We start from the raw sequence: 27,539 nt of genomic DNA, 5'->3' as shown, positions 1-27,539 counted from the left end.
GTCATGATACACATACTGCTCAGGCTCTCCAACGAGTAGCTCTCCTGTATGCAGTCCAGCCTAAATTAGAAGCTATTGCTTGACGGAATTATTATATTATACCAAAATTGAAAAAAAGTAAATTGGAAACAAAAATGTGTGTATTCTCAGAACTGATAATCTGATATATATATAAATATATTTAAAGCTGATATTTGAGTGATAAATAATGTGGCATTGGCGAGGTTTATTAATATTATTATTTTGGTGCCAGAGGCATTTAAGCTATGGCTGTTATGTATTACCCACATAAAGGCATACAATACTAATGATATTAGTAGCTCCGAATGATTCCTATTGCTCATAAGTATCTTTCATAACAGAAAAGGTTGGAGAACCTTAGAACACAGGGTTACGCATGGAGAAGGGTCACTGATCCAGAGCCTGGCATTACACTATTCTGGATCCCACCACATTTATGTCAATTTATTTTTTTGCATATCTGAGCTGAAGTCTTTATGTGGGAAGTTGGATAACGAGGAGCGATGCTCTTGAGTGTCATTTACTAAAATTATATAATTGTAGATATTTTTTGTGTTGAAGTCGCATTTTTTTAATCGTCTAAACAGAATTGTCTCTTACAGTTTTGTATAGCACAGATATTTTGTCATCTGACCATATAACAATAATATCTGCACTGGATATAATTCAAATTTGTTTGTGGTTTATCCTGTGGTAGTCATTCACATTGTTCGCTCAAAGTCATTCTGTTTCCTCATTAGCCACAGGCTTTGCTGATTTTATAATTTGTCTAGAATAAGATGTTTTCTAGAAATGAAAAAAGTGAAGAAAACTGAAGTAATCTTCATGGTGGCTGTCACTGTACATTTATAAATGTATCTGATGGATGCTGGCATTTTAAATATTTCTCTTGACGCCCTCCCTTCCAGATTCCTTTTTCAAGTTCACTTTATGTTATGAATTGGAAGAGCTAGAGGGAGAAGTGGGCATTATGCAGACTGCAGGGAAAAGAGAAGATTTAATGGCTTGTAGAAGTTGGCACTCCTTAAAAAGGGATGCGGGCAGTTAGTGTACACAGTCCAAGAGGTATCAAATAAAAGGCAAGACCCCTGGAAGATCCAAGGTTGGGGCCAATAGGCCACTCTAGCAGTTCTTCGTCTATGAACCTGGATGCACAGAAGAACATCAACTTCAAGGGGCTGGACCAACAGACGTGTTGAGAAATCCCTGTAGGACTCACCCACCTCCCTGTTTTTTTACTAGATGACCGTACCTCCCCATAATCTAAAGATCATACGGGAGAGTAAATAAGACTTTGGACACTTGTTGATCATATGTGAAGCTCATTAATTAGCTTATTTAGAACAATTTGTTGTTTTGGGGGCTGTTTACTGCAATAAAATCAAGACCCTGGTTGGCAAAGCTAATTTGTTTGAAGTAATCTGTTTACATACACTCCATTTAAAAATGAACTATCCCTTTTGGGGTACATAATATTAATATAGGCAGGTCTGCCAGTGCGTAAGCTATTTGTAGTGTGTTTTTGGAGTTATATTTTCAGCAGGGGAAACTAATCTATGTCTAGGTGCAAACCTGGGTTTTCTAAGAACTGCCATGAGGAAATAGTCTAAAATCCTTTGTTGGTGAATGTGATGTGATGCTCCAGCAAAGGTACTAAGAAAGATCATAATCAAGCAACTCATGACACACCTGGAGCAGAACCATCTATTCCCAGCCTCCCATTCTGGCTTCCGCAGCGATCACAGCACCAAAACAGCCCTGATCGCAGCCACCGTCGACATTCGAGCCCTGCTCGACCGAGGAGAAACACCGGCTCTGATCCTTCTTGACCCCTCGCCAGCCTTCAACACCATATCCCATCACATGCTGATCGAAAGACTCCACCACATTGGCATCCAAGGGGACACACTTAGATGGATCACCTCCTTCCTCACTGGAAGAACCCAGAGGATCCAGTGTTGGCTGCTAGGGAACGATGGCGTGGAGGGAAAAAAAAAAAAGAAAAGACGATTTACCTGCAGATCGCCGGCCGCCTCCTCTCCTCAGTTCCTCTGTCCACGACGGACGGAAGCTTAGCAGGAAGCACACAGGCTTCCAGATTCCCCTAACCAATCATGACGCTGCTGTCACCAGCATGACAGCAGTCTCATGATTGGTCTGAGCGCCGTGGTTTGGCACACAGACGGGGAGTGAGAGCTTGTGCATGTTCTCCACCCAGGCTATGCAATACAGCTAGTTCGAGAACATGCTAGGTGCGCATGATGGTTTGGCCAGCCCAAGATGGCCGGCCAAACTGGCATGCGCACTTAAATGAACCTACTACTCCTCCCTTTGGTGGCTGTGACATCAGTCCCACCACCTTAAGCTGCCTCAGTACGGAAAAAGAAGTGATAACATTGTGTGATTATCGTTTTATTTTTCCTTTTTTGCACTACCACGAAACACACCTTGATACTGGCTCTCATCACCAGCCCACTGGGCTGATCCTCGGCCTTCCCCAATGAACTTACATCACACCCCATCTCAGGCAATTCCACTGGCTCCACGCTCAGAATAGATGCCATTGCTAGCTGCTTATGCACACAAGGCTATACACAACCAAGGACATACCTACTTCAACCACTGCCTGAACTTCTACCAATTTTCGAGAAGACTACGCTTCGCCTCCCTTTCCCTTGCCCATACTCCCCGCCTCTACTGAATCAGAAGTGGAGGATGCTCCTTCTCCCACATCGCAGCCAAAAACCTGGAACAGCCTCACCATGCAACTCCAGACCATCACCTCACTTCTGGAACTCCGAATGGTTCTCAAGACCTGGCTGTTCGAATAAGCCTCCGGGACATGCAAGTCCCTGGATACCGCCATGCTTTATTAATCCTGATAGATCGATTGATTAATGAATTGATGTTTGGTCGTAAAATGTCAAATTAGGGCTATGGAAAAGATGAGTTTTGTTTTATTTTTGGACTACAATCTTTTTTACGATGTTTTAACAAGTAATCAACTGTTCTCTCATGTTGATTTTATACCTTGAGATATATGCTAATTTGAAGTTTTTTCCATCTGATGTAAGAATAAAAGCTTATAAACCCCAAAAATGTATGAAGGTGCTTTTGTTATTATTTGTTTGAAATGATGATCATCAATTTAATATTTTCCCCCAGTAATTCATAGAGATGATAGTTACCTAATGTTCTATTACTTGATTACTAATAATGTACATGTAAATCTTTTTTTGGGACATTAATTTTCACAGGAAACTTGAGAACTAGGAAAATAGAAAACCTAGTGGGGGGCATAGAGAAACAAGACGAAGTACCGCCGGCAGGAGTACCATTTGTGCACCTTTTTATTTATATATATTTTTCGCAGTTTTATATAGAGCAAACTCGACCTGAAGGTATCAGAGCGCTTTACATGAGCATGCAATACAGACGGCCACATTTATTTTAGGCACATGGAGATTAAGAGATTTGCCCAGAATCACAGAATGTTTGAGCCTCCCACCAGACTCAAACCTGGTTCCCCAAACTTCAAAGTCGCCGCCTTAGCCACATCATTTTCTAGTTCCAAAGCAGTGTTTTGCCCTATGCAATGGGGAATAACGTGTGGAAATCATCTTTGCAACCAGTTTCACAACACTGTAGTCCCCTCTGCACTGCTTTGTGGGTATATCCTGGTGGGCAATGAGGAAATTGTTAGTGCAGTAACTCCAGGACTGACCTCGATTTGCGCTAAACTTGTGAATAAAATCAGGCGTAAATGCTGCTAGTGCGCGCATATATCATTACCATTGCACCCAGACTGAGGCCGAGAGCATTTTAGGGTAGTCTTGTTTTTGATTGCGCTTGCATCCCTTTAGACAGCACCGTTGCTGGTGGTGTGCATGTTCTAACTCTAGCCTCAGAGAGGCTGCATTGATTTCCACTCCATCATGAGAGCAGAGATGCTCTTGTAATAGTTAGCTCTATCATAGTAATTGAGTTCTAATGAAAAGTGCCTCCCTTGTAGCCGCGTCCCATAGTAGTATTTATTTTTAATGCCCTTCTCGCCGGCCGACCTAATGGTGAGCACTTAAGGCCCATTGCTGCCACAATTAGCCTGGCTCCTCCAACAGTGCTTGAGGGGGGCTGTAGCTCTGGTGCACAGCTCGTAGTCGAGCTGCATGGAGTTCTTCTGTCTGTATTTATTCCTAGGTGTCTGGCGCTCAGTGCTGGATTAAACCCTGTGGAGGACCCAAGGCAGTCAAAATTCATCTCCTAATACGTTTTTTGATTTTACCAACCAACAATTTCAATAAACCCATTTTATTACACAAAACTAAACAGTAGCAATTATTAATGTTATTAAACATTTTTTATTTTTTTTATTTTTATAAACCAACAAAACTTTAAATATTCACTTTCCTCAATTTATTTGTGGTGCAATCTATCAGGATTTCTTGGAAGTCTACCTTTTGCAAGACGCCGTATTCATTGTTGCGGGCCCCTAAAAGGAGTGGGCCCACAGACCGGAGCCTACTTCGACTATTTGGTAATCCAGAACTGCTGGCGCTCACCCTTCCATGATGAAAAATGTGAGTGCATTGGTGCGCTCTGGGGCTGATGTATTGCAGAATATGGAGGACCAAAATATCGACCACAATTATATTATGATGGCTGGTACATTTTGAATTCTTCTTAACTTTACATCGGCGTAATTTGAAGTCATATATATATTTCTTCTAAGTATATATGAATCTGGAGTTATTTATAGTAAATCGATACTTACATCTAAGTATTTACTGTCACGATATTGTGGTAGTCGATATTGCGATCACAATATTTTCACCGTTTGATATTAAATTCTCGAAGGTTTGGTAGAAATTCTCTAAATTGTCCACAAGGGTGCACGCAGTGCTATATAAAGTCCAAATAAATCAATAAATTAATAAGATTCCGCAGATATATTCCGCAGAGATTATGGATGCCTTATCTGATTTCCTAATGGTCGATCCTTTTTTCCCTTCTCCTCCAGGCCCCTGCAGAAGCTGATCACAACATGGAAGAGGAATGGCGCTAATATGACCAGCGGGATCAATAGTTATGGGAGGCGCCTGACGATCCCAAACCCAACCTCTGCTGACACTGGACTGTACTTGTGCGAAGTAGAGCTGGCGGACAGCAAGTTTGAGCCGGCGAGGGCCAAAGCCTTCCTGTCCATCATAGGTAGGTCCCAAGCTTGTCCGCAATGTACTGTTTTTCACCCAGGACCCATAACAAAACTAATGCACTCGTACAGAGCGCATTCACAATCAAGGGGGTCTCCGCCTCAACGACAGATAATGGGCATTTAGTGTTACCCAACTCTGTGGCACTCCTTTTATCAAGCTCAGAAGGATGAACGGCTGAGTTGACGTGCTGGGATGTAACCTTTGTTCATGGGATCTCTGTTGGACCTGTTACTCTATTTAGACACCAGGCCTTGCTTTAGTAAGTGAAGTACAGCGCAAGGGAAACATTTGGAGATAATCGAAGATTGAGGCAAAGAAAGCACATGGTGGAAATCGGTGTATTTATTTAAGGTTTGTGTAAAGTGCTGTGTGCTGCTGAGTTACGTCACCTTGTTGCACTTGGGGAAAGGACAACAAGGGTCAGCACCTTTGCAACAGAACGAAGTGCCTTTACACCAGGAATCTGGACATTCCAACTAGTGTTTCTTAGGAGTGCCTTACTGTCTTAGAAGATGGTGGAGCCTTGGTGGTGGAAGGTCCACAGGGAGTGGAAATGTAAAATTGTAAGTTGAAAACGAGGAAATGCTAGTATCATTGACTCAAATGGCACAGATCTGTGCAACGTAGGATTGTGGTCTTTGGTTGGATCACAGCCAGCACAGCTCGGAAAGATGGACCTGTGGTTGCCACTCTATACTTAGGAACTTTGTTGTCCTCGCTGACCCTGACTCAAAATGTTTTGAAGAGTTTGAGTTAGTTTATACAATTGCGCTCAGAAACAGGTACATAAAACTGTTGTGCGACTGTGCTCACATTTGTGATGTGACTCCTAGCCTTAACTAGACAGCCCCAGAACATTTATTTGTATCCCGCCTGAGTGTTCAGTAGTAGTGCGGACCCTTCTATGGGTTGAGTTTTGACAACTTAGTTGTCAAACCGACCTATTGCTTACCTTAGCGGGGTCCTAGGTTCTGCCCCTTGTAGTCATTGACTTTCTTGAACCAGTCTGTTTCAGCCATTCGTTTGAGATTCTGCCAATCAAATTTAGGCTCCACTCAGTGGAGTATTCTTTCATGTCTTACCTAAAGGTATTGAGTGTTTGGTTTTATCCTTCTGCCTCCAACAAAGTGCCTGTGTGAACTGCATGGGGGACTGTTTTACAATTAATGACCTCTTTAATGGAAATATCAGTAAAAGCAAGACTGTATCAAAGGTAAAGGAGTCTTCAATGTAGTCTCCATTTTGCCTGGGTTTACAATGTATTTGGCAGCACATCACACCCAGACCAATTGGCTTTTGCAGTGTTTGATATTAAGAGCTGTAACTGTATTAAGGAAGACACCTGCCACAAGGATAAAAGGCTGGGTTGCCCTGCAGGGATGCAGCCTGGGACCATGATATCATACTCGGATCCTTGTGGAAGACCCATTACTCCACTCCATGAAAGTTTGCAGGGTTGGGTGCAATTTCTGGTTCTGCACATCCATGTGCGTTTTGAAGCTCTAACGTTTCTAATTTTGCATAAAAATTCGTTTGACCTCATGAAATTGCATTTGTTCTAACAATACAAGAACCAATGCAATTGTGCATCTGCAGGCCCACGTTTGTGTTGCAAATTCCTTAGTTTTAGCATTTTGTGCAAGTCAAAATTTCATGTTGTGCTGGCAGTGCAGGAAATAACGCAGTTCTGCTTCTGTATGTCCAGAGATGTGTATCTCACGTGTCATATTATGTAGAAACCCCTTGTGTGCGAGTCTGAACCTTATTTGTTCTGGGTCAGACTTCCTGTTACTGTATGGGTGGGCCAGTTTCAGTACTTCTAACTGGAAAATATTGTCAGCCTAAGAATACTGCATTTCTTAAAATTCCCATGGCTGGCACTTATAGGGGCGCGTGAATACTTCTAATGGGGATTGCAGACATCTCTAAGCAACCTCGGAGAAAGTTCGAGAGCCAGCGCTGGCTCCCGCGAGCAGGAGCTCTCTCTTCTAATGGAAGGGCTGGCATTTCTCTGAAGGTCGCTTGCACTGAGTGCCAGTGAGTCACCTGCACGGCTGTGTTTTTTTTTAATCCTAAACTCACACTGAATAAGGCAGAGCCGAAAGGTGAAAAGAAAGGCGAGAGACGAGGAGGCGGCCCTGCACGTGCCTCCGTGCCGAACTCGCACTCCCAGCCTCGCAATCTGGCGGACGCAGAGTGTGATCCGTGGCATGTTTCACACCTTGTGTTGAACAGTCTTTTTAAAAATCATCTTACAGTGCAAGTGAGACAGGGGCAGGAGAAATCGTGACGGTGCTAAATCTTGACACGAAGATGGTTGTGAGAGTAGAAAGGGGCCTCTGCCTGCGCATTTTGTGACACGGCTCTGTTTCTTTTAAAGAAACCCCAGGCTTCAGCGTTTGGGGAGAAATAAAAAACACAAAGAATTATTTAAAGCTGGGGCTTGATATTCAGGAAATATGTAAATGAACAACTCCGTAATTTTCGGTATAGAAGCAGAACCCCAGAGGAGTATCAAAGATCACAACGGCCAGGTATTACTTTTGCTCAACCCAGTAGTACAGATGTTATCGACCTTGGAGGGATGAAAGACTGAGTCAGGTCTGCAGGCTTTAAAATCTCGCACCTTATGGGTACAGCGACATTTGTCAGCAGGTCCGTCATAGTGCAGCTGTCCAGCTGGGTTCGGATGCATGCGTGTGTGTCCTTGTACATGTGTCTTTCTCTGTTTGAACCGATGGTCACTTTGTCAGGGACATTAAAGATTTCACTTTGCAAGTGCCTAACTTTTCAAAGCTTTCATTTTGAGATTGCCGGATTTTGGTGTATAGATCCCTGGGCCAAAACCAAAATATGGCAATAGATTTTGCCCCAGTAATGCCGAATAACAACCCAGACTCAGAAATACCAGGTCCCTATGTTTTTCTCTGATTCCGTGGACAAATCCGCTGACATTTTCCACAACCAGACTCCGAAATGCCAGGTCCTTTTCCCTGACTGCGGAGACAAATCCGAGGACATTTTTCGCCTGCTTGGAGCAGACAGAATATGTCAAGAAGAGGGCTGATAGGAGTCAGTGTGGGGGCGGGCAGTACAGACAGACTATAACTTAGTAAGTGTGGCCATGATAGTGATCCAGCAGAAGCTTTTTCGACTTCCACCGCTGCGCTGGGCCCACAACCAACCTCCTTACTGAATTAGTACTGCTCACAGATTTTATACTGTACCCACAGAGACATTGGTCCTCTGATGAATCTTTTATCGTCGTAGTGAGAGGTGAGAGTTCAGGACATCCACATCGTCAGCCACTCAACGCGGACCATTAATTGATGGCCAACTCACAAGTTCAAAATGAAGTTCAAATACACTACTCTCAGGACCACACTGTAGAAATAGAGTATTGCAATTGGAAGACTTCCTGTAGAAGTTTAGTCTAACTAGGATAATATAAACTTAAAGCTCTGCAGTCACAACACAAAATAAAAGCAGCAGAACTTGGTGTTCTGAAAATGATCTATGACTATCTCGGTTACGCAATTAAAATCCAATCTAATAGCACAGTTTTTAAGGAGAGAACATCAGGACACTTTAACAGACTCAGGTAATTTAGCTATTGTATTGAAGATCCAAAATCAATGCATACAAGCAACATTTAAAGTAGCTCAGTTAAAATGGCACTAACACATAGTATAAAACCACACATTTATTCAAAGTATTCTAAAGAGGATGGTTTAGGCATTACAAATTCTGACTCCAATGAAGGCAACAGGATGGTTCCAAGAAAATTCATTCAGTAAGGGGACAAGGGGTCAAGATTAGGGAAAAGTCTATGGGCAGAGGGGAATAATGCAAAATCAGGAAAGTTCAGATCTGGTTACCCACCAGACAGTTCAAAAGAGTTCAGCAGACAAGTTCATTGGAAAAGAAAATCAGGGGCATAGAAAGGGAATTAGTTTGTCGGCAAAGGAAGAAGTCCAAATCGATCAGTAGCTATAGCAGATGCTGCAAAAACGTTCCAAAGTGTCCTTTCTAGAAGATCGCTGAGTAAAAACCAAACCCCTCCTTTAGGGTGCTCGTCTTTATAGGAAATATGATGCAGTGGTGACATCAGTAGTCGTTCCACAATGGTCAGATCATCATGTGGTCATTTTTCCTGTTGTCAGGTACAATTTTGCTACTCCTGCGTTCTTTCCCATGCTTGTTATGAGAAACAACCGTCTTTGCCATCCTCACAGGTTGGTTACCAATAAAAGATTACTATGTTTCTCCTTCATGAGTACAGGCCAAGAATCGGTTCTCATCACTTCACACACAAAGAAGAATAAGACTTCATTCATAACTGAATCATTACAATATGCAGCACAGTTAAAGCAACATTTGAAGGAACATGCCCAAGTTCATTTCACCAAGCCATGAACTAGTGCAGCCTAAGCAACAGAATTTCAATGCATTTAAAATCGTATTTTCTTTTATTAAATCAACTCATAATTAAGATTCAAATATAATGTAGTAAATCAAACTATTTCATGTGATAAAATAATGGTAATATTTTCAGTAATTATTATATAGAAATGATTAAGCATAAATATGGCCCACTCATACGATTTTAAAAATGTAGCATCATGTTATCTATTTCTAAAAACTATTAAAACAAATTGTTTTCATTAATAGGTATTCTTTATAATGTTAGGTACTTATACTAAAAGTTTTTCATATGTACCTCTTTGCATAATCAATTTGCACCAATGTCAAATTTGTCGTGACACTGCAATGAAATCAATAGAAATGCTAAGCTTCTTATTAGAGTTCATGACATCCTTGTTAATAGTATAAGGTAAACAGTTACTAAACATCTCAAATTTATTATTTGATTAATCCTACCTTTTCTACCTAGTCAATCACACTTTTACGATGCTGATACTTCAACTGTTTCTCCTTTTATGTGCTGTTCTTGTCAACCTGTATAAAGTGCATGTTAGGATTTTAGTGTAGAATCAGGTTTGTATGTTGTGTAAAGAATAATCCGTATTTACGCTGGAACAAGCCCCCCCCCTCTGATGGCTTATCAAGCCATCACAAACTACCACATCAATTCGTCATCAATTAACTATTTTGTTGTTGTTAACCATTTTCTTCTAGATTCCTTTAGAATTTTCATTTTGTCATAGTATTTACATTGTTCGTCTTCCAGTTTAAGATCAGTTCTCGTTCTTTTCACTCCTGATTTGTCCCTTTTAAACCAACAGAATTTGATAGCCAGCATTATACACAAAGAGTTTGCCACTAATGGTCTTAAGATAGAATTCAATAATCCATTACCTAAGTTACCAAACCAATAACTAACAGTTGAAAATCTGTTGCCTATCACCCCCCAGGCGCCATCTGCTTTTAAGTCCATGTTTGAGTCAGTAATGTTTTTAATATAGGCTTATAAGTCTTTGCTTTTGTCCGGTATGCAGGTGCAACAATATTGAACCTTGAACAACAGTAGACTCCACCCTCCTTCACAAGAAGGATGTCAAGGGCAAGTTGATTCTGTATCACCATCGAGCTTATTGAAATCCTTACTATATCTGCATTTGAAAACCCCCTAGTTGTACTGGTGCCTAACTTTTCAACTAAAGTAAGCAGCTTTCTAAATTTTCTTAATTAGTGCTACTCCTACAGAAGGTATTAAAACCTCAAAAATATCTCCAACTATTTCTCTTGCACTCACACCTCTCTTCATTCTCTCGTTCTCGTCTTCTAATTCTCCTTCGAGCTCTTTCACATGGTAAATTTTCAGAAAAACAATTTCCATGCGACATCTTTCATGCCATCCTTTTGGTAACTTTTAATAAGCCTTTTTTCCACAAATATAATACACTCCAGGAAAATAGGATCAACTCCTTCTTAGTATCTTCCCCAGTTTTCTTAGTCATGCAAATCTTGTGTTAATGTTTGATCTCTTTCTTTATATACAGAGTTTTCCCTTATGTTGACAGTCTTAAGATAGTGCAGCCATTTCTTCTATGATGGTATTTTCTTCTTGCTGAAATTTCCAAGGAATTAGTTTCAAATTTGCATTAGTATTAATTGTTTCATTAACTCGACTGCTTTCTACTAAATCTATCAAATTCTTTTCAGCTCCCTATCTTACATGTTAGGTTATTTCTGTGTGCATAAGGCATATCCAAAGATTGAATCGGTCTAAACAAACAGCTTGCGAAGTTTCAGGGTGTGGATTTAAGCTTTTTAGCACAGGAAGCTCAGAAATTATCCTTTCTCTTCCAGGGGATCCTCATCAATAGTCATAAGCACTGAATATTCCTGCCCATGTGCGGGGACCCCGGAAATAATAAAATCATATATGTAAAAAACATACATATATACAGCTATTATTACATATATATACATATATTATTTTTTCCACGCAAATGCAGCCCCTAAAAAAGAAGGCTAGGCAATGTATAAATACACATCCAATAATACATATAGGTATAATAAAACACCAAAATCTCTCTCTTTTTTTTTTTTAATGAGGTAAACACTCATGAGAAAGCAAAAAAGAGAAAAACTGTGGGAAACACAGAACTACAACACATTGCTAGCCTGCAGGCTGCATTGCAATACAATACCATAGAGACTGAAAAGCCCTGTATAGGTAAAAACTGGCACCGTGCCTTTAAGGCAGCCCTGGCTTCCATATCCCATCATGCCTCAGGGGTGACAGTTAGGTCAGTTGTTCTTTGCGGGACCGTATATATGTATGTTTTTTACATATATGATTTTATTATTTCCGGGGTCCCCGCACATGGGCGGGAATATTCAGTGCTTATGACTTTGATGAGGATACCCCTGGAAGAGAACTAGGATTACAGGTAAGTGAAACCAGAGTCAGCACAAGTCGTAGCTGACAACCGCGTATTAACGCTGCCTGTATCTACGTACGGAGCTCGTACTGTGGAACACCCCAGGTACTACCCCTGACGAAGTCCCTCTGAATCAATATTGGAACTTATAGATGATTTTGGAAAATTTTCAAATCACGCTACTCACTCAAGGTCCTGAAGAAAGCTCCCTGACCCCCCTCTGGGAACCTCAAGAGCTGAAACATGTCGACCGTTCACTACGTTTAACATCGCAGAGGATCCATAATACGTCCAGTCTGCTACTTGATGTTTTTAACTTTTCCTCAGCACCTATCAGAATAAAAACAATTTTTTTTTAGGCAGCATGAGGAATATTTTATATCTGAAAGAAACACGTTAGTTAGATTCCTCACCTTAGAATATCCCCAGGCGTCAGACTGGATCCGGAAGATTTTTCGTCAGCAATACCCCTTGCGCGTCGCTAGGCGTCGTCTGCGGCTCCGCGTCCGTCGTCGGCGTCGTGCGCCGGGATGACGTCGTCGGAGTACTTAGACGCCGCCCTCGCGCGCTGACGTCAGTTCTTCTTTTTTCCGCGGAGAGCTACCCCTTTTAGTCTTTTTTGACTAAATCTTTTTTGATCCTTGTCTGTCGACATCTGGTGCCGGTAGGATGCCTGGGTTCAAGGCTTGCGAGGATTGTCATCGACTGATGTCGGTGACCGATCACCACCGCCGGTGCCTCTACTGCTTAGGCCCCGACCACGACGCGGAGTCGTGCAACGACTGCCAGGCCCTGACTTCGAAGGCTAGGCGGGAGCGGTCCCGCAAGCTTCTCGAGCTTCGCCACTCGGCTCCGCGTCGTGCGCGATCCCGGTCCAGGAGGAGGTCCAAGGATCGCTCGCGGAGCCCTAGCCGACGCCATCGATCGTCCGGCTCCAAGTCGTCGGGTAAGTCCAAACGCTCAAAGAAGTCCAAGAGGCGACACCGCTCTTCGGACTCCCCTCGCCGGTCGCGCGACTCGGCCGAGGGTCAGGGTGGTTCCACCCCCGCGGCTCCGGCGGAGCCGCAGGTGCCGCGTCCGCCCCCATACCTTCCGGTCCCTGAGACTGACGCGGCGGCGGCGGAGATCAGTGCCTTCCTCTCGGCCATGAGGAGCCTGGCCCCGCCGTCGACGCCCGCTGGCGCGCCTTCGGGCCCCGCGGACTCGACTGGGCGACCTCGCCTGCCGGCGGCTCCGGCCCCGGCGCCGTCGACGACTCCGGTCTCGACGCCGCAGGTCCCCGCGGGGCCATGCCGCCGACGCCTTTGACGCCGACACCCCAGTTTAGCCCTCATCCGGACCCGGCGCCGCATCCGACGCCGCTTGAGTCTTACCATCTCTACAGTCCGGTTCCGATCATTCCTCCTGTTTATCAGGAATCGGAAGAAGGGGGCGACTGGGAGGGGTTCGAGGACCCTCTGGCTGTTCAGTCACAGCTTTCTCAGGACTGGGCAGATGAACTGGGGGAGGCCAGTGGGCTGGACACCTCGCCAGACACTGGATTCACTTCTCCTCCGACCGTGGCTTCGGAGGAGGGTGCAGCATTTTCTGCTCCACTGGCGGTCCATTACATCGGACAGGTGGGTGCTGCAAATCGTCCGAAGGGGCTACTCCCTCCCCTTCGAGACGACCCCTCCAGCCATGCCACCGCAGCACCACCGTATCTCGGGGGATCATTTGAATCTTCTCCGCGAGGAAGTTTCGGCTCTCTTGGCCAAGGGGGCCGTCGAGCGCGTTCCGAGCCCAGAAGTAGGTCGTGGTTGTTATTCCCACTACTTTCTGGTTCCCAAGAAGGGCAAAGGGGGCCTACGCCCTATCTTGGACCTCCGGAACGTCAATGCCTTCCTCCGAAAGGACAGGTTCAAGATGCTAACGTTGGCTCAGGTTTTAGCTGCCCTAGACCCTGGAGACTGGATGGTAGCGTTGGACTTGCAGGACGCATATTTTCATATCCCCGTCCTGCCGGCCCACCGGCGTTACCTGCGGTTCACGGTGGGCCAAGAGCACTTTCAGTTTACCGTGCTCCCCTTCGGCCTCACCAGTGCCCCTCGGGTGTTCACGAAAGTGTTGGCGGTGGTCGCAGCTCATCTGCGCAGATCAGGGGTTTCAGTCTTCCCCTATCTCGACGACTGGTTGTTGAAGGCGGGCTCGCCCCAGGCAGTCGTCTCCCACCTCCAGACTACGGCGGATCTCCTGCATTTGCTGGGGTTTTCCATCAACGTGCCGAAGTCACACCTGAGTCCCTCTCAGAAGCTCCTCTTCATCGGAGCGGTTCTCGATTCGGCGCAGTTCCGGGTCCATCCACCGGAACAGCGGGTCCGGGATATACAGGCCCTGATTCCCATCTTTCGGCCTCTATCCCGGGTTTCGGTCAGGCTAGTGTTGCGGCTTCTGGGGCTGATGGCCTCCTGCATCCTACTAGTGCATCACGCCAGGCGGCGCATGCGGGCTCTGCAGTGGGACCTGAAGTTTCAGTGGGCCCAGCATCACGGCAACCTGTCCGACCATGTCTTGATCTCGGAGGGCACTGCACAGCAGTTGCAGTGGTGGCTCACGGACCGCGAGTGGGTCAAGGGCAAGAGCCTCTCCCTTCCCCAACCGGAGCATGTCGTAGTGACGGATGCGTCCCTCCTGGGTTGGGGTGGCCATATGGGGGAGGCGGAGATCAGAGGCCTCTGGTCTCCGGCGGAGTCTCGTCTCCACATCAACCTGTTGGAGTTGAGAGCGATCCGGCTTGCACTGAAAGCCTTCCTTCCCTCTGTCAGGGGAAGTGTCGTGCAGGTGTTCACGGACAACACCACCGCCATGTGGTATTGCAACAAACAGGGTGGGGTGGGGTCGTGGACCCTTTGTCAGGAGGCTCTGCGCCTCTGGGCGTGGCTGGAACACCAGGGCGTCACCCTAGTGGTTCAACATCTGGCGGGCTCTCTGAACGCCAGAGCAGACGAACTCAGCCGCCGGTGCATGATGGATCACGAATGGCGTCTGAACTCCGAAGTGGCGCAAGGTCTCTTTCAGCAGTGGGGAGAGCCTTGGTTAGATCTATTCGCCACCGAAGAGAACGCGCAATGTCAGCAGTTCTGCGCGTTGGAATTTCCAAGGCGGCGCTCGCTCGGCGACGCTTTTCGTCACGAGTGGAGTTGCGGTCTGTTGTACGCCTTTCCGCCTATACCACTTCTGCCCAGAGTGCTGAAGAAGATCAGGCACGACCGGGCCCAAGTCATCTTGGTGGCTCCGGATTGGGCACGAAGATACTGGTATCCCGAGCTACTCAGTCTGTTGACCGATCCCCCGATACGTCTGCCCCTTCGGGAGGATCTTCTGTCGCAGCAGCAGGGGACGGTCCTCCACCCGAACCTGTCCAGCCTCCACCTCCATGCGTGGAGATTGAGCGGCGGCAGTTGATGCCATTTGACTTGCCTCCTGAAGTCTGTGATATCATTCTGGCAGCCAGGCGTCCCTCCACAAAGTCGGTATACGCCTGCCGGTGGAACAAATTTGTGGCATGGTGCACAGCAAAGGCTGTGGATCCCCTTTCCGCCCCTCTTTCTGAGGTTCTCCTCTTCCTTCTTTCTCTGGCCCGGCAGGGCTCTGCCCTGGGCACCCTGAAAGGTTATCTTGCTGCCATCTCCGCCTTCTTGCGGCTTCCTGATCAGCCTTCTCTTTTCAAGTCCCCTGTGGTTACACACTTTCTCAAAGGCATTACACACACGTTCCCTCCTGTCCCTTTTGTAATGCCTCAGTGGGACTTGAATCTGGTATTGACATTCCTGATGTGCGCTCCCTTCGAGCCTCTTCACAATTGCCCTCTTCGTCTTCTAACTCTAAAGACTGCTTTTCTGGTAGCCATCACCTCGGCTAGACGGGTGAGTGAGCTCCAGGCTTTATCTTCAAAGCCTCCTTTTCTATCTGTTCATCCGGACAAGGTTGTCCTTCGGCCTCGTCCCTCCTTTCTTCCTAAAGTGGTGACTCCATTTCACCTTGGGCAGTCTGTCACCTTGCCCACCTTCTTTCCGCCTCCGCATCCTTCCAAAGAGGAAGAGAGGCTCCACCGTCTGGACCCAAAACGTGCGCTCTCCTTTTATCTGGACCGCACAAAACAGTTCCGGGTGGACGACCAGCTTTTTGTTGGGTACGTGGGCGCTAAGAAGGGGAAAGCTGTGCACAAACGAACCATCTCTCGGTGGGTCGTTTTGTGTATAAAAATTTGCTATTCCTTGGCTAAAAAGGACCCTCCTGTTGGGCTGCGCGCCCATTCTACTCGGGCCACGGCGGCTACTACTGCCTTGGGACGGGGAGTCCCTTTGCAGGACATCTGTCAGGCGGCGACGTGGGCTTCGCTACACACGTTTGCCAGGCATTATTGCCTTGACAGCCAAGTCCGGAGGGATGGCTTCTTTGGCCGTTCTGTCCTCCAGGACTTTCTGGTGTGATCTTGGTTCGCAGACCCACCACCGGGGATGGTATTGCTTGGGTATCTATTCTAAGGTGAGGAATCTAACTAACGTGTTTCTTTCAGATGAACAAGTTACTTACCTTCGGTAACGATGTATCTGTAAGAAACATTAGTTAGTTAGATTCCTCACCGACCCTCCCATCCTCCCCGTTCTGAGAACTGACATCTAGGGTTAAGGTTATCCTTTTCAGGCCCCTAGATTTTATTTTTGGCACCAGTGTCGGTCTTTGCATGGCTCTGCGTTTCTGGCGCGGAAGGCTATGTACAAGAACTGACGTCAGCGCGCGAGGGCGGCGTCTAAGTACTCCGACGACGTCATCCCGGCGCACGACGCCGACGACGGACGCGGAGCCGCAGACGACGCCTAGCGACGCGCAAGGGGTATTGCTGACGAAAAATCTTCCGGATCCAGTCTGACGCCTGGGGATATTCTAAGGTGAGGAATCTAACTAACTAATGTTTCTTACAGATACATCGTTACCGAAGGTAAGTAACTTGTTCTATAACTAATCACTTCACTTGAGCACTCCTCACTTTTTTACTTTCTTATTTTATCATTTTTTTCCCTGATCACTACTGGAAGATTCAGTGGTTCCCTCCAGGTTGGAGGATGCATGGAATAAACCCAATGATGATGCTATCACATATTTAAAGGCGGAGAACCAAGATATACCGCCCATACATTACTTTACGTGGGGAACTACCTTTACAACGCAACTTTTATAACGCTGTGCTATTACAACGCATTTTTTACAACGCTAAAACTTTTACAACGCATGCTTTTACAACGCGTTCTATTATATGGTAAGTACCTTTACAACGCATATACCTTTACAACGCATTTTGTGGAAATGCTTTTACAACGCATGTATTTACAATGCATGTTTTTACAACGCAAGATGTTATATTGTAAGTACTTTTACAACGCATATACTATTACAACGCATTTTTTTTTGCAAAATATTTTTCTAAATATTATTACTTGGGTAGCATTAAAATTTAAATTAATACTTGAGGTTTTTTTTTATTATAGCAATTCTAATTAAAAAAAGGGCAGTAGTTAATCAAAAAAATAATACTTGTGTATTTTTTCTGGTAGAAATGTTTAATTAAAATTAATACTTGAGTATTTTTTTTTTATATAGCATTTCTAATTAAAAAAAGGGCAGTAGTTAATAAATAAAATAATACTTGTTTTTTTTTTCTGGTAGTAAAGTTTGGTTGGTTAGTAGTAAAAAAAATACTTCAGTATTTAAAAATTTTAAAAAAAAGCAATATTTATTTGAAATAAGTGAGTAGTTTATAAAAATAATAATACTTGAGTATTGTGACTGGTATAAAAGTTTGGTTTGTTTGGTGATAAAATAATAGTTTAGTATTTTCAAAAAAGTGAGTAGATAATCAAAATATTAATGCATGTGTATTTTATTAAGTAGAAATGAGTAATACTTGAGTATTTTAAATTTTAATACTTGAACATTTAGTTTAGTGTTTTAAAATATAAGAAATAGATACTTACTAAAAACTTATTTTAAATGTTGAGTATTTATCTACTTAAAAATAAGTTTTCTTAAACAATAAAGAGTATATAATATTTAAATATAAAGAAAAATGATTGAGTACCTATTTTTAAATACTAGAGTATTTTTATCACATATGAAAATACAAGAGTATTTATATGTTTAAAAGAAAGTGTCCTTTTAAAAATAAATTGAAGTGTATTTTTGATTAATTTATTATAAAAATAAATTAATAATATATTTAAAAAATTAATATCAATATTTAAAAATATTTATAGTAATAATTATACAAATTTAACATTTATAAAATTAATAAAGGACATAATGGAAAATTTAGAAATCAGAAATAACAATTATAACTTACTTTTTGAATTTCTTTCCCACGGTTTTGCATTGAAGTCTATGAGCGTGTTTGTCCTTTTTTTATTTTGGCAGCCTCAGCATATACAGCCCGCGGAACAAGAAAAGAAAGTACAGAAAGTGCAGTAAGAGGAAGTTTTGAAAGGAAAAGACAATAGAGCCAAGGTAAGGAACATATTAAGTAATTTTACCTTTATTAAATTACAATATTGGAGATTTAAAAACTTAATTAAAATTAATGACAGGAAACAATTATTTATTTCACATTTTTATTACATTTAAAAAACATGAAAAAAATAAACATATTTTTCATAATTTTTTCAAAGTAAGTTTTATTTTTTAAACAAAAAATAAATATTTTATTTACATATATTAACATTTATTTACAGTTGAATGTAAAAAAGTAGTCCGCCATAAATACAGAAGCACGCGATGACGTAAGGACGTGTGCGTCGACGTAATACGCCATTTTGCAGAGCATCGGAGGAGGAAGCAGCAGGAAGCTGATCTGCGTCCAGGTAGGAAATATTTTATGTTTATATTATAGAATAAACCTATTTAAGGGATACATATATAGTAAGGAAAGAATAAGGGGAGGTTGCTGGAAAACTAATAGATGTTATAAAAGTTGTCAAACATGTCCACATTAATGTCATTAATACATGCCTATGTCGGGTCGCTGAAAGTAAGTTAGTTATTTTAAAAAAGTATGTAACTCTTTCTAAATAAAAAGTTACGGTTTAGACAGTGGATTTCTCTGGTTCCGAAGATAAAGATGTACTGTCGATCTTCATTTCTTGTTACAAAAATTGTGCGTACTTTAATATTTTGTCAATCTTATTTTGAAATACAAATGAAAATTCAGCTGCAATGTGTATTAAGGAATATGGTTGATTTTCTATTTTATAGTTCGGATTGAGTTTTGGAGATTGGTTTTGACGGAATTTAATTTTGATTTTTTCTATAATTTGGAAAATGGCGTACCGATAATGATAAAAGGTTCGAAGACTATGGAACAGTAAATTTTTCAACATTGGTTTAGGTTGGATGAAATGAAGATTTGTTTGAAAAAATGAAAAAAAAACCCGACTTGTTAATTTGAAAAAAATTTTTTAAAAAAAAATCTTTGTATGCCAATTAAATCATTGTAATTACTGTAATTTTTAGCAAAGCAGGAAAGTAAGCAAATTCATTGTTTTAAAAAGAAAGAATGTTAGAAAGATTTTCGAGGTAGTCTATAGCCACACACAACGAAAACTGTTGTAGAATTGCCAATAGTCTCTCTGACATTTCCCTTGTTTTGACTGTAACTCGTGGGTTTAGACTACCTGCGAGTGTTTGTGCTAATCTCATTTCTTGGAAACTTTGCTCCTTCTTCAAAGTTTCCAAAAATGAGTAGAAGTTCGGATGAGGTTTTCCTATTGTATGATTGAAGGAGTTATGCCACCCCTCAATGGCATTGTTTGTTTTGGCCTCTCCCTCTAAACAACTCGTGTAGCAGTTCCACCACTCCACATGGAATCGTGGCTTCCTCCTGCGACCCGATCTGCTTAGGTGTCCAATCCATGTGTCCTCAAAATAATTTAGAATGGGTGCCAATTTTTCCTCGTTACTCGTATAATAAACAGATTCTATAATTGCAGTGTAGTACTCGTCCACACTTTCGGGAGGAACAAAACAAAGTGCAGTTAATTTTTTTAGTTCAAACTGTAATTTGCTATCCCGAGAATATTCTGCAACTAGGGATGTTTTTTGTAGTTTACGCCAAAATGCCTGCGAAAAATGGAAAAAACATCCCTGAATTTGGGTATCCGTGTACGTTTTGGTGATCACATTGATCATGCTCAATTCAAAATCGATTATTATTTTTCGAGGACTTGCAGATGTTTTGCTTTTAATCACTGATAAAAGTTCAGTGTATGTTGCAGAAGTCTTATCAGGTAGCAAACTATACACTAAAGGAATTACACTATTGTTAATCTTAGCATGTATAGTGTAAATTTGAGTGAAAGGATGGGGTGTACTTTTAAACGTCCCATCCATCATCCAAATTTCACTACTTTCTAACTTAGCAAGGTTACGGGGGGTACTAAAAATTAAAATACGTTTCTGAGGGTTTTCGTTGTCATGCAGAAGGAAAGGTTCATCAGAAAAAGAAATAGAAAGATCATGAGGAATTCTAATGTCAGAAAATGTATGTGGTGTAGACAATTGAATATTACTTGCCTGCTTTTGTCTCTGAATAATTCTTCTCAAATTGGGTATTATAGGCATGTTGCTAGCAACATGACTGGGGACATGCTGTGCAACCTCCCTTAAAATGGATCCTGTAGAATCATTGGAGGTGCTTGCAATAGCTTTCATTTCATTAATTGTCTCTCTGATTTCTACATCCATTGCAGAGGCAGAGTGGTTATGTTCGGTGGTTTTCACAACCAAATTATCAACAGTAACCGCTCTGCCACTGCAATGGGTAGTGTAGTATTGCACGCACCTCCAATGATTTCTAGTTAAACTTATTCTTTCCTTACTATATATGTATCCACCATGGTTTAACAGATTTTTTCCCTTCCTAGATTTAATGAAGTTGGCTGCTCCAAGGCTAGACATTATCTGAAAAAAAAAAGGAAAAGAAAAAACATTTAGCTTGATATTAAATAATAGTTGTATACAAAACATAACATGTACTCAATGCTTTCTTTTGCCTACTGATGCATCTTCATGGAGTAAGAATAGCACATTGTTACCCCTACACTATACAACACTTACCCAACTGCTGCAGCTTCCTGGAGTTAGAATAGTAAATTGATACACCTACACTATCCACAACTTTCCCTACTGATGCACCTTCCTGGAGTTAGAATACTAAATTGATACCCCTACACTATCCCACACTTTCCCTACTGATGCACCTTCCTGGAGTGAGAATAGTAAATTAATACCCCTACACTATCCCACACTTTCCCTACTGATGCACCTTCCTGGATTTAGAATAGTAAGTTGTTACTCCTACACTATCCAACACTTACCCTACTGTTGCACCTTTCTGGAGTTAGAATAGTAAATTGTAACCCCTACAGTATCCAACACTTTCCCTACTGATGCACCTTCCTGGAGTTAGAATAGTAAATTAATACCCCTACACTATCCAACACTTACCCTACTGTAGCACCTTCCTGGAGTTAGAATAGTAAATTGATACCCCTACACTATCCCACACTTTCCCTGCTGATACACCTTCCTGGAGTTAGAATAGTAAATTGTTACCCCTACACTATCCAACACTTTCCCTACTGATGCACCTTCCTGGAGTTAGAATAGTAAATTGATACCCCTACACTATCCAACACTTTCCCTACTGCAGCACCATCCTGGAGTTAGAATAGTAAATTGATACCCCTACACTTTCCCACACTTTCCCTACTGCTGCACCTTGCTGGAGTTAGAATAGTAAATTAATACCACTACACTATTCAACACTTACCCTACTGCTGCACCTTTCTGGAGTTAGAATAGTAAATTGATACCCCTACACTATCCAACACTTTCCCTACTGATGCACCTTCCTGGAGTTGGAATAGTAAATTATTACCCCTACACTATACCACACTTTCCCTACTGCTGCACCTTCTAGGAGTTAGAATAGTAAATTAATACTCCTACACTATCCCACACTTACCCTACTGCTGCACCTTTCTGGAGTTAGAATAGTAAATTGTTACCCCTACACCATCCCACACTTTCCCTACTGCTGCACCTTCCTGGAGTTAGAATAGTAAATTGATACCCCTACACTATCCCACACTTTCCCTACTGATGCACCTTCCTGGAGTTAGAATAGTAAATTAATACCCCTACACTATCCAACACTTACCCTACTGCTGCACCTTCCTGGAGTTAGAATACTAAATTGATACCCCTACACTATCCCACACTTTCCCTACTGATGCACCTTCCTGGAGTGAGAATAGTAAATTAATACCCCTACACTATCCCACACTTTCCCTACTGATGAACCTTCCTGGAGTTAGAATAGTAAGTTGTTACTCCTACACTATCCAACACTTTCCCTACTGAGGAACCTTCCTGGAGTTAGAATAGTAAATTGTTACCCCTACACTATCCAACACTTACCCTACTGTAGCACCTTCCTGGAGTTAGAATAGTAAATTGATACCCCTACACTATCCCACACTTTCCCTGCTGATACACCTTCCTGGAGTTAGAATAGTAAATTAATACCCCTACACTATCCCTCACTTTCCCTACTGCTGCACCTTCCTGGAGTTACAATAGTAAATTAATACCCCTACACTATCCAACACTTACCCTACTGATGCACCTTTCTGGAGTTAGAATAGTAAATTAATACCCCTACACTATCCCACACTTTCCCTACTGATGCACCTTCATGGAGTTAGAATAGTAAATTAATACCCCTACACTATCCCACACTTTCCCTACTGATGCACCTTCCTGGAGTTAGAATAGTAAATTAATACCCCTACACTATCCAACACTTACCCTACTGCTGCACCTTCCTGGAGTTAGAATAGTAAATTAATACCCCTACACTATCCAACACTTACCCTACTGCTGCACCTTCCAGATTTTGGATAAGACAAATGTTACCTCTACAGCATGGTAGATTTTAAAAATTGTTGCAACTTACAATGTTTAACTAAATTACCTTTTTTTCCGAATTGGTTTTCTGGCAGACTCCTGTTCAGTGGTATTGCTGAGTCGGTTTGTGTAGACACTTTTGAGGTGATTTGTTGGGGAATGGGTAAATAAATGTCTGGAAAAGTGAAAAAAGAAAAAACTTTGAATACAGAACGATGTTGAGAAATGTGTTTAGTAACATTATTCCACAAAAATTGCACATGTGATATAAGTTGCTGCACATAACTATTTCCTTTATGAAAAATACATTCTTTATATATGAAATATAAATCTAAAATTTGAAAATTTAATCATAATTACATTGACTATTGCTTGAAATTTACCTATGTGATAGTTAGTCAAATATTTTAAAGGTAAAGAATCCGTGCTGTAAAAAAATACCTTGATTTTGAGAATTTGCTTTTGTGGATGAGGTGGTAGAGGATGTTTTTGTTTGTTGGCTCAAATTTTTAGTTTTGAGAAAAAAAAATCTTTTCTGTTCTGGAAAAAAGGCGAAAAAAAGATAATTAACGGTGGGTAGAAATGTAGTACTTGAGTATTTTTAAAATTAAACAGACATACAATATAACTAGTACTACATGATACTGTCCTAATTAAAACACATTACTGTAGTAGAAATAGAGATATGTACCCCTACCCTACACAAAAATATCACTGATGGTGCTTTTTCCTACAGAAAAAATTTAATATTGTTTCTCAAAACTATCCATTACTTTTCAAATTAGGGACGAAACAGGAGGAATAATTGCAATAGAATGGATTAATAATGTATCGTTATAATAAAATGGGAAAGAAAACATACCTTTTCTAGTAGGTATTTTGTTATCGTGCCTTTATCCTGATGTTTGCTGAAGGTTAAAAGGTTTTTGTGGAAAGATGTTCACTGTTGGAGAAATAAAAAAAAAATTGTTCCTTTGTCAACGTTGGTTATAAAAAGAAAATTTTGATTTCTATGCGGTGTGATTGAGTATTAAAAAAAAACACCATTGGCATACATGACTTTATGAAATTTTTAAAAATAAATTTTACAAGTAAAACCATGACACAAAAATAACATTTACCTAAACAATTGAGTTTGTCAGTCGTTCACGTGGTGGGGATGTCCAAATAGGTTCAGCTGCTGTGGAATGTAAAAATCTTCAGATTTTCTGGTTGTGGAAAATAAATTACTTGTTTTAATTTTGAGTTTTATTTTATTAATAATATATTGGAAACAGTTTATTTCTTAAGTTATTATTATTAAGTGAAAAAATATTTTTTCTGGTTTAATAAAATATATTTTTCTAAAAACTATCGTTAACATATATATTAATAACTTACTAGTATTTGCTTTGTTGTAAATTCCGTGCTCTCTCTGAGGAGGTCGCAGTGCAGGTGACAGAGGGTCAGGTTATTACGTCTGCTCTCTCTGCTAGTTGATAATCAACTGAGTGCAAAATGGTGTCTCACTTGTATTTATAAGTTTTACTGTGTGTCACTTTTAATTTTTTTAAAAACTGCGTTCGTTGTGTTTTTTTTAATGCTTTGTTTTACTGTGGAAAATGATATTTTAAAAATGCTTTAAAAGAAATAATGTTTTTAATCATTTGCTCCGTTTTGGCATCCATCTTGGAACATGTCTTTTGGTATTGTTTACATAGAAACTGTGGTAGGACAAATTTTACAAGTGAGATGGGTAAAATGGCGCCTACGTGTATGTGTGTTATATTTTCGTTAGTTTACTTACTTTGCTTACTTTGCGATCTATTCATGTTAAAAATGTGTATGCACTGTAATTTAGTTTTTCTTTAGTATTTAAAAACTTACAAATGTCCTAAAACTGATTTTTATGGGGAATTTTGAGTATTAATTTTAATACTCGAGTATTAATTTTAATACCCGAGTATTAATTTTGTACTTCTTTTTAGTCGATTTACGTACAGTTCTTCTCCACGTTTTAATACACTTCCCCACCCTAAAACCCCTAATTTCCCTGCATCCCGTGCCAGATTTTATTGTACTTTTAATTTAAAAAAAAAAAAAATCGCGTTATAATGGTATGCGTTGTAATATACTTCGTTGTAACAGCACTTTTCATTATTGTAATAGGTTTGGCGTTGTAACAGAATTCGTTGTAAAGTAATGCGTTGTAATAGTACTAGCGTTGTAAAAAATGCGATGTAAAGGTATGCGTTGTAATAGCATGCGTTGTAACGTCATACATCCCTTTACGTGATTGAGGGTTTTTACCTATATCAGATACAGCCACCTGAACCCTGGTGCCAGCAACAAGTGATCCATTCTCCTTTGATTATATATGACTAGCTGGAAGCCGTTTGGATCACAGCCTCTTCTTTTTCCCTATTTTTGATTATATCATAAAGAGTGGTCATTAAAAGCAGTACAATCAGTACTGTTAATGTTTTTAGTTTCAGAAGAAATTGTAAGTTTAGAATCTTATTTGGATACATAATGTGGAAAATTCAAAACAATAGCAATACAAATAAAATCAAAGCAATAATATAAATGATTCCAGTATATACATATATGCATCTAAGAGAGATTTCAGTGTTAGAACTCATGACGTCTAAAGTTTCAGACCGTTACCTAAAAATATTAAAAATACAAAAATAAGAAATATAGCATCAAGTGATTTGTGCAACTTGGCAAAGTTCGGCACAAAAATATCAAGGCACAGTTCAATAGCTCCATTCAATACGGAAAAAAATGCAGATCAGCTTTGCTGATAAGTATATTCAGTACAAATTGTGTCAGTCCCTCAAGTGGTACACCAAGATTGAAATTCAGATCCACAACAAAGATTGTTTAAAGGAGGTTTAGGTGAACTCGCATTGTTAAAACAAAAGGCAATAAACATCTGCTTCCTTTCATTTGCAGCCAGATAAGTCCATTCAGGAGTTGAGTATACTTTTAACTGGGTACTCTCACTCTTTTTGATCTATTTACAGCTGTTTGCTCATCATCACTGTTGCTCTGATCAGACTGTTAAGAACTTTCTGGAATAGTTGGTGGTACTCGTCCTTTTGTCAAACAGCTGCTTAAAATCTCACCTCTTTGAGCTCAACAGTCTCTGGGTGCAACTCGCTTTCTTGTTGCACTAGGCCCAATCGTTATGATCTGTATCTGTGCTAGTTAACACTGTTTGCTGAGACGCTTCGGTACCGACAACAGTTAACTTTCTGAGACCTCCCACAGGCCAAACAAGTGCTTTCCCAGCAGCTTCCTGGTCCCCAACAGCTTCACTAGTTGGATCCCTTTGTCTCACTGAAAACACCGGCACATAGGGAACAGGTGCTGTTGTATCATCAAGGAGACATGGGACTCTGCAGGTCTAGGATCCAGGCACCCAGGTTGGGAGACATCCGCAGTTCACAGCGGTGTTGATGACTAGGCTCACCTGGTGCGGGCCTCTTCCGCGGGGGTTCAAAGCACGATTTTCGCACGTGCTTCTTCACCATTACCTAGTCACCAGAACTGAGGTCATGGCACTGTTCCTGTTGAGTTGCAAGGGAAGCTTATCCAACCAGCTGAGAGTCAGAACCTACCACATCAGCTAAACCGTTGCATTAGTCCAGGATGAAACCATCTACTATGTTGACTAAAGCATTCACAGGAACAACTGGCTGTCTCATCACTTGGCCCATTATTACTTCTTGGGGCGACAGTCCTGTTCTCCTGTCTGGTGTACTTCTCATTCTCATTAACACAAGAGGCAATGCATCGGGCCACTTCAAAGACATTGAAGCGCACACCATCTCCAGTCTGTTTTTCAATGTATTGTTGAGCCGCTCCACAAGTCCAGAAGCCTCTGGACGGCAACTGCAATGAAGCTAATATTCAACCTGTAGTGCTGAACATACCATTTTCAGAACCTCATTATTAAAATGAGTTCCTCGATCTGACACAAGAGAAGTTGGGAATCCAAATCGTGGAATCAACGCTCATAACAATAATTTTGCTAGAGTTATGCTGTCATTTTGTCGTGTTGGATAAGATTCAAACCATTTTGAGAAAATGCATACAATAATCAGTAAATATTTTAAACCGTTGCAAAGGGGCATTTCAATGAAATCCATTTGCATCTGGTTAAAGGTATCTGCAGTTTTTCGTACATGACTTATGGCAACTTGTGTTCTTCTTCCAGCATTTTATTGCTGAAATACCATGCAACAGCAGTGTTGTCTGCTTTCTCTGTGATGCTGCAGGGGTCCAGCCCCTGTCCCAGCAGCGATTTCACTGGGTGTGGATCTGAGTGGATTGAAACTGGGCATGGGGTTGTCAGACCTGGAATTATTTGGTCTGAAGACACTGGGCTAGCTGTAATGGCCTGGCTATCGCAAGTCATAATGACGGCTCAATGGTCTCAATGGTATATATTTATTTTTTATCTGACTTT

The 27,539-nt window shown here is 41.5% G+C and overlaps 1 protein-coding gene across 2 annotated transcripts in view; it reads left to right on the top strand.

The window, feature by feature from the left end:
- The window catches only part of SDK1 (sidekick cell adhesion molecule 1), a 2,285,003-nt gene that overhangs the window by 1,260,938 nt on the left and 996,526 nt on the right, over window positions 1-27,539 (top strand). For both annotated transcript variants that reach the window (XM_085629198.1, XM_085629197.1), the window contains one exon: window positions 5,039-5,229. In XM_085629198.1, coding sequence (XP_085485324.1) covers window positions 5,039-5,229 — 191 coding nt within the window. The remainder of the gene's footprint in view (window positions 1-5,038; window positions 5,230-27,539) is intronic.

Source organism: Triturus cristatus, chromosome 10 (genome assembly GCF_964204655.1).
Source record: "Triturus cristatus chromosome 10, aTriCri1.1, whole genome shotgun sequence".
NCBI lineage: Eukaryota > Metazoa > Chordata > Amphibia > Caudata > Salamandridae > Triturus > Triturus cristatus.
The sequence above is the reverse complement of the archived record's forward strand: the minus strand, read 5'-3'. Positions and strand labels throughout refer to the sequence as shown.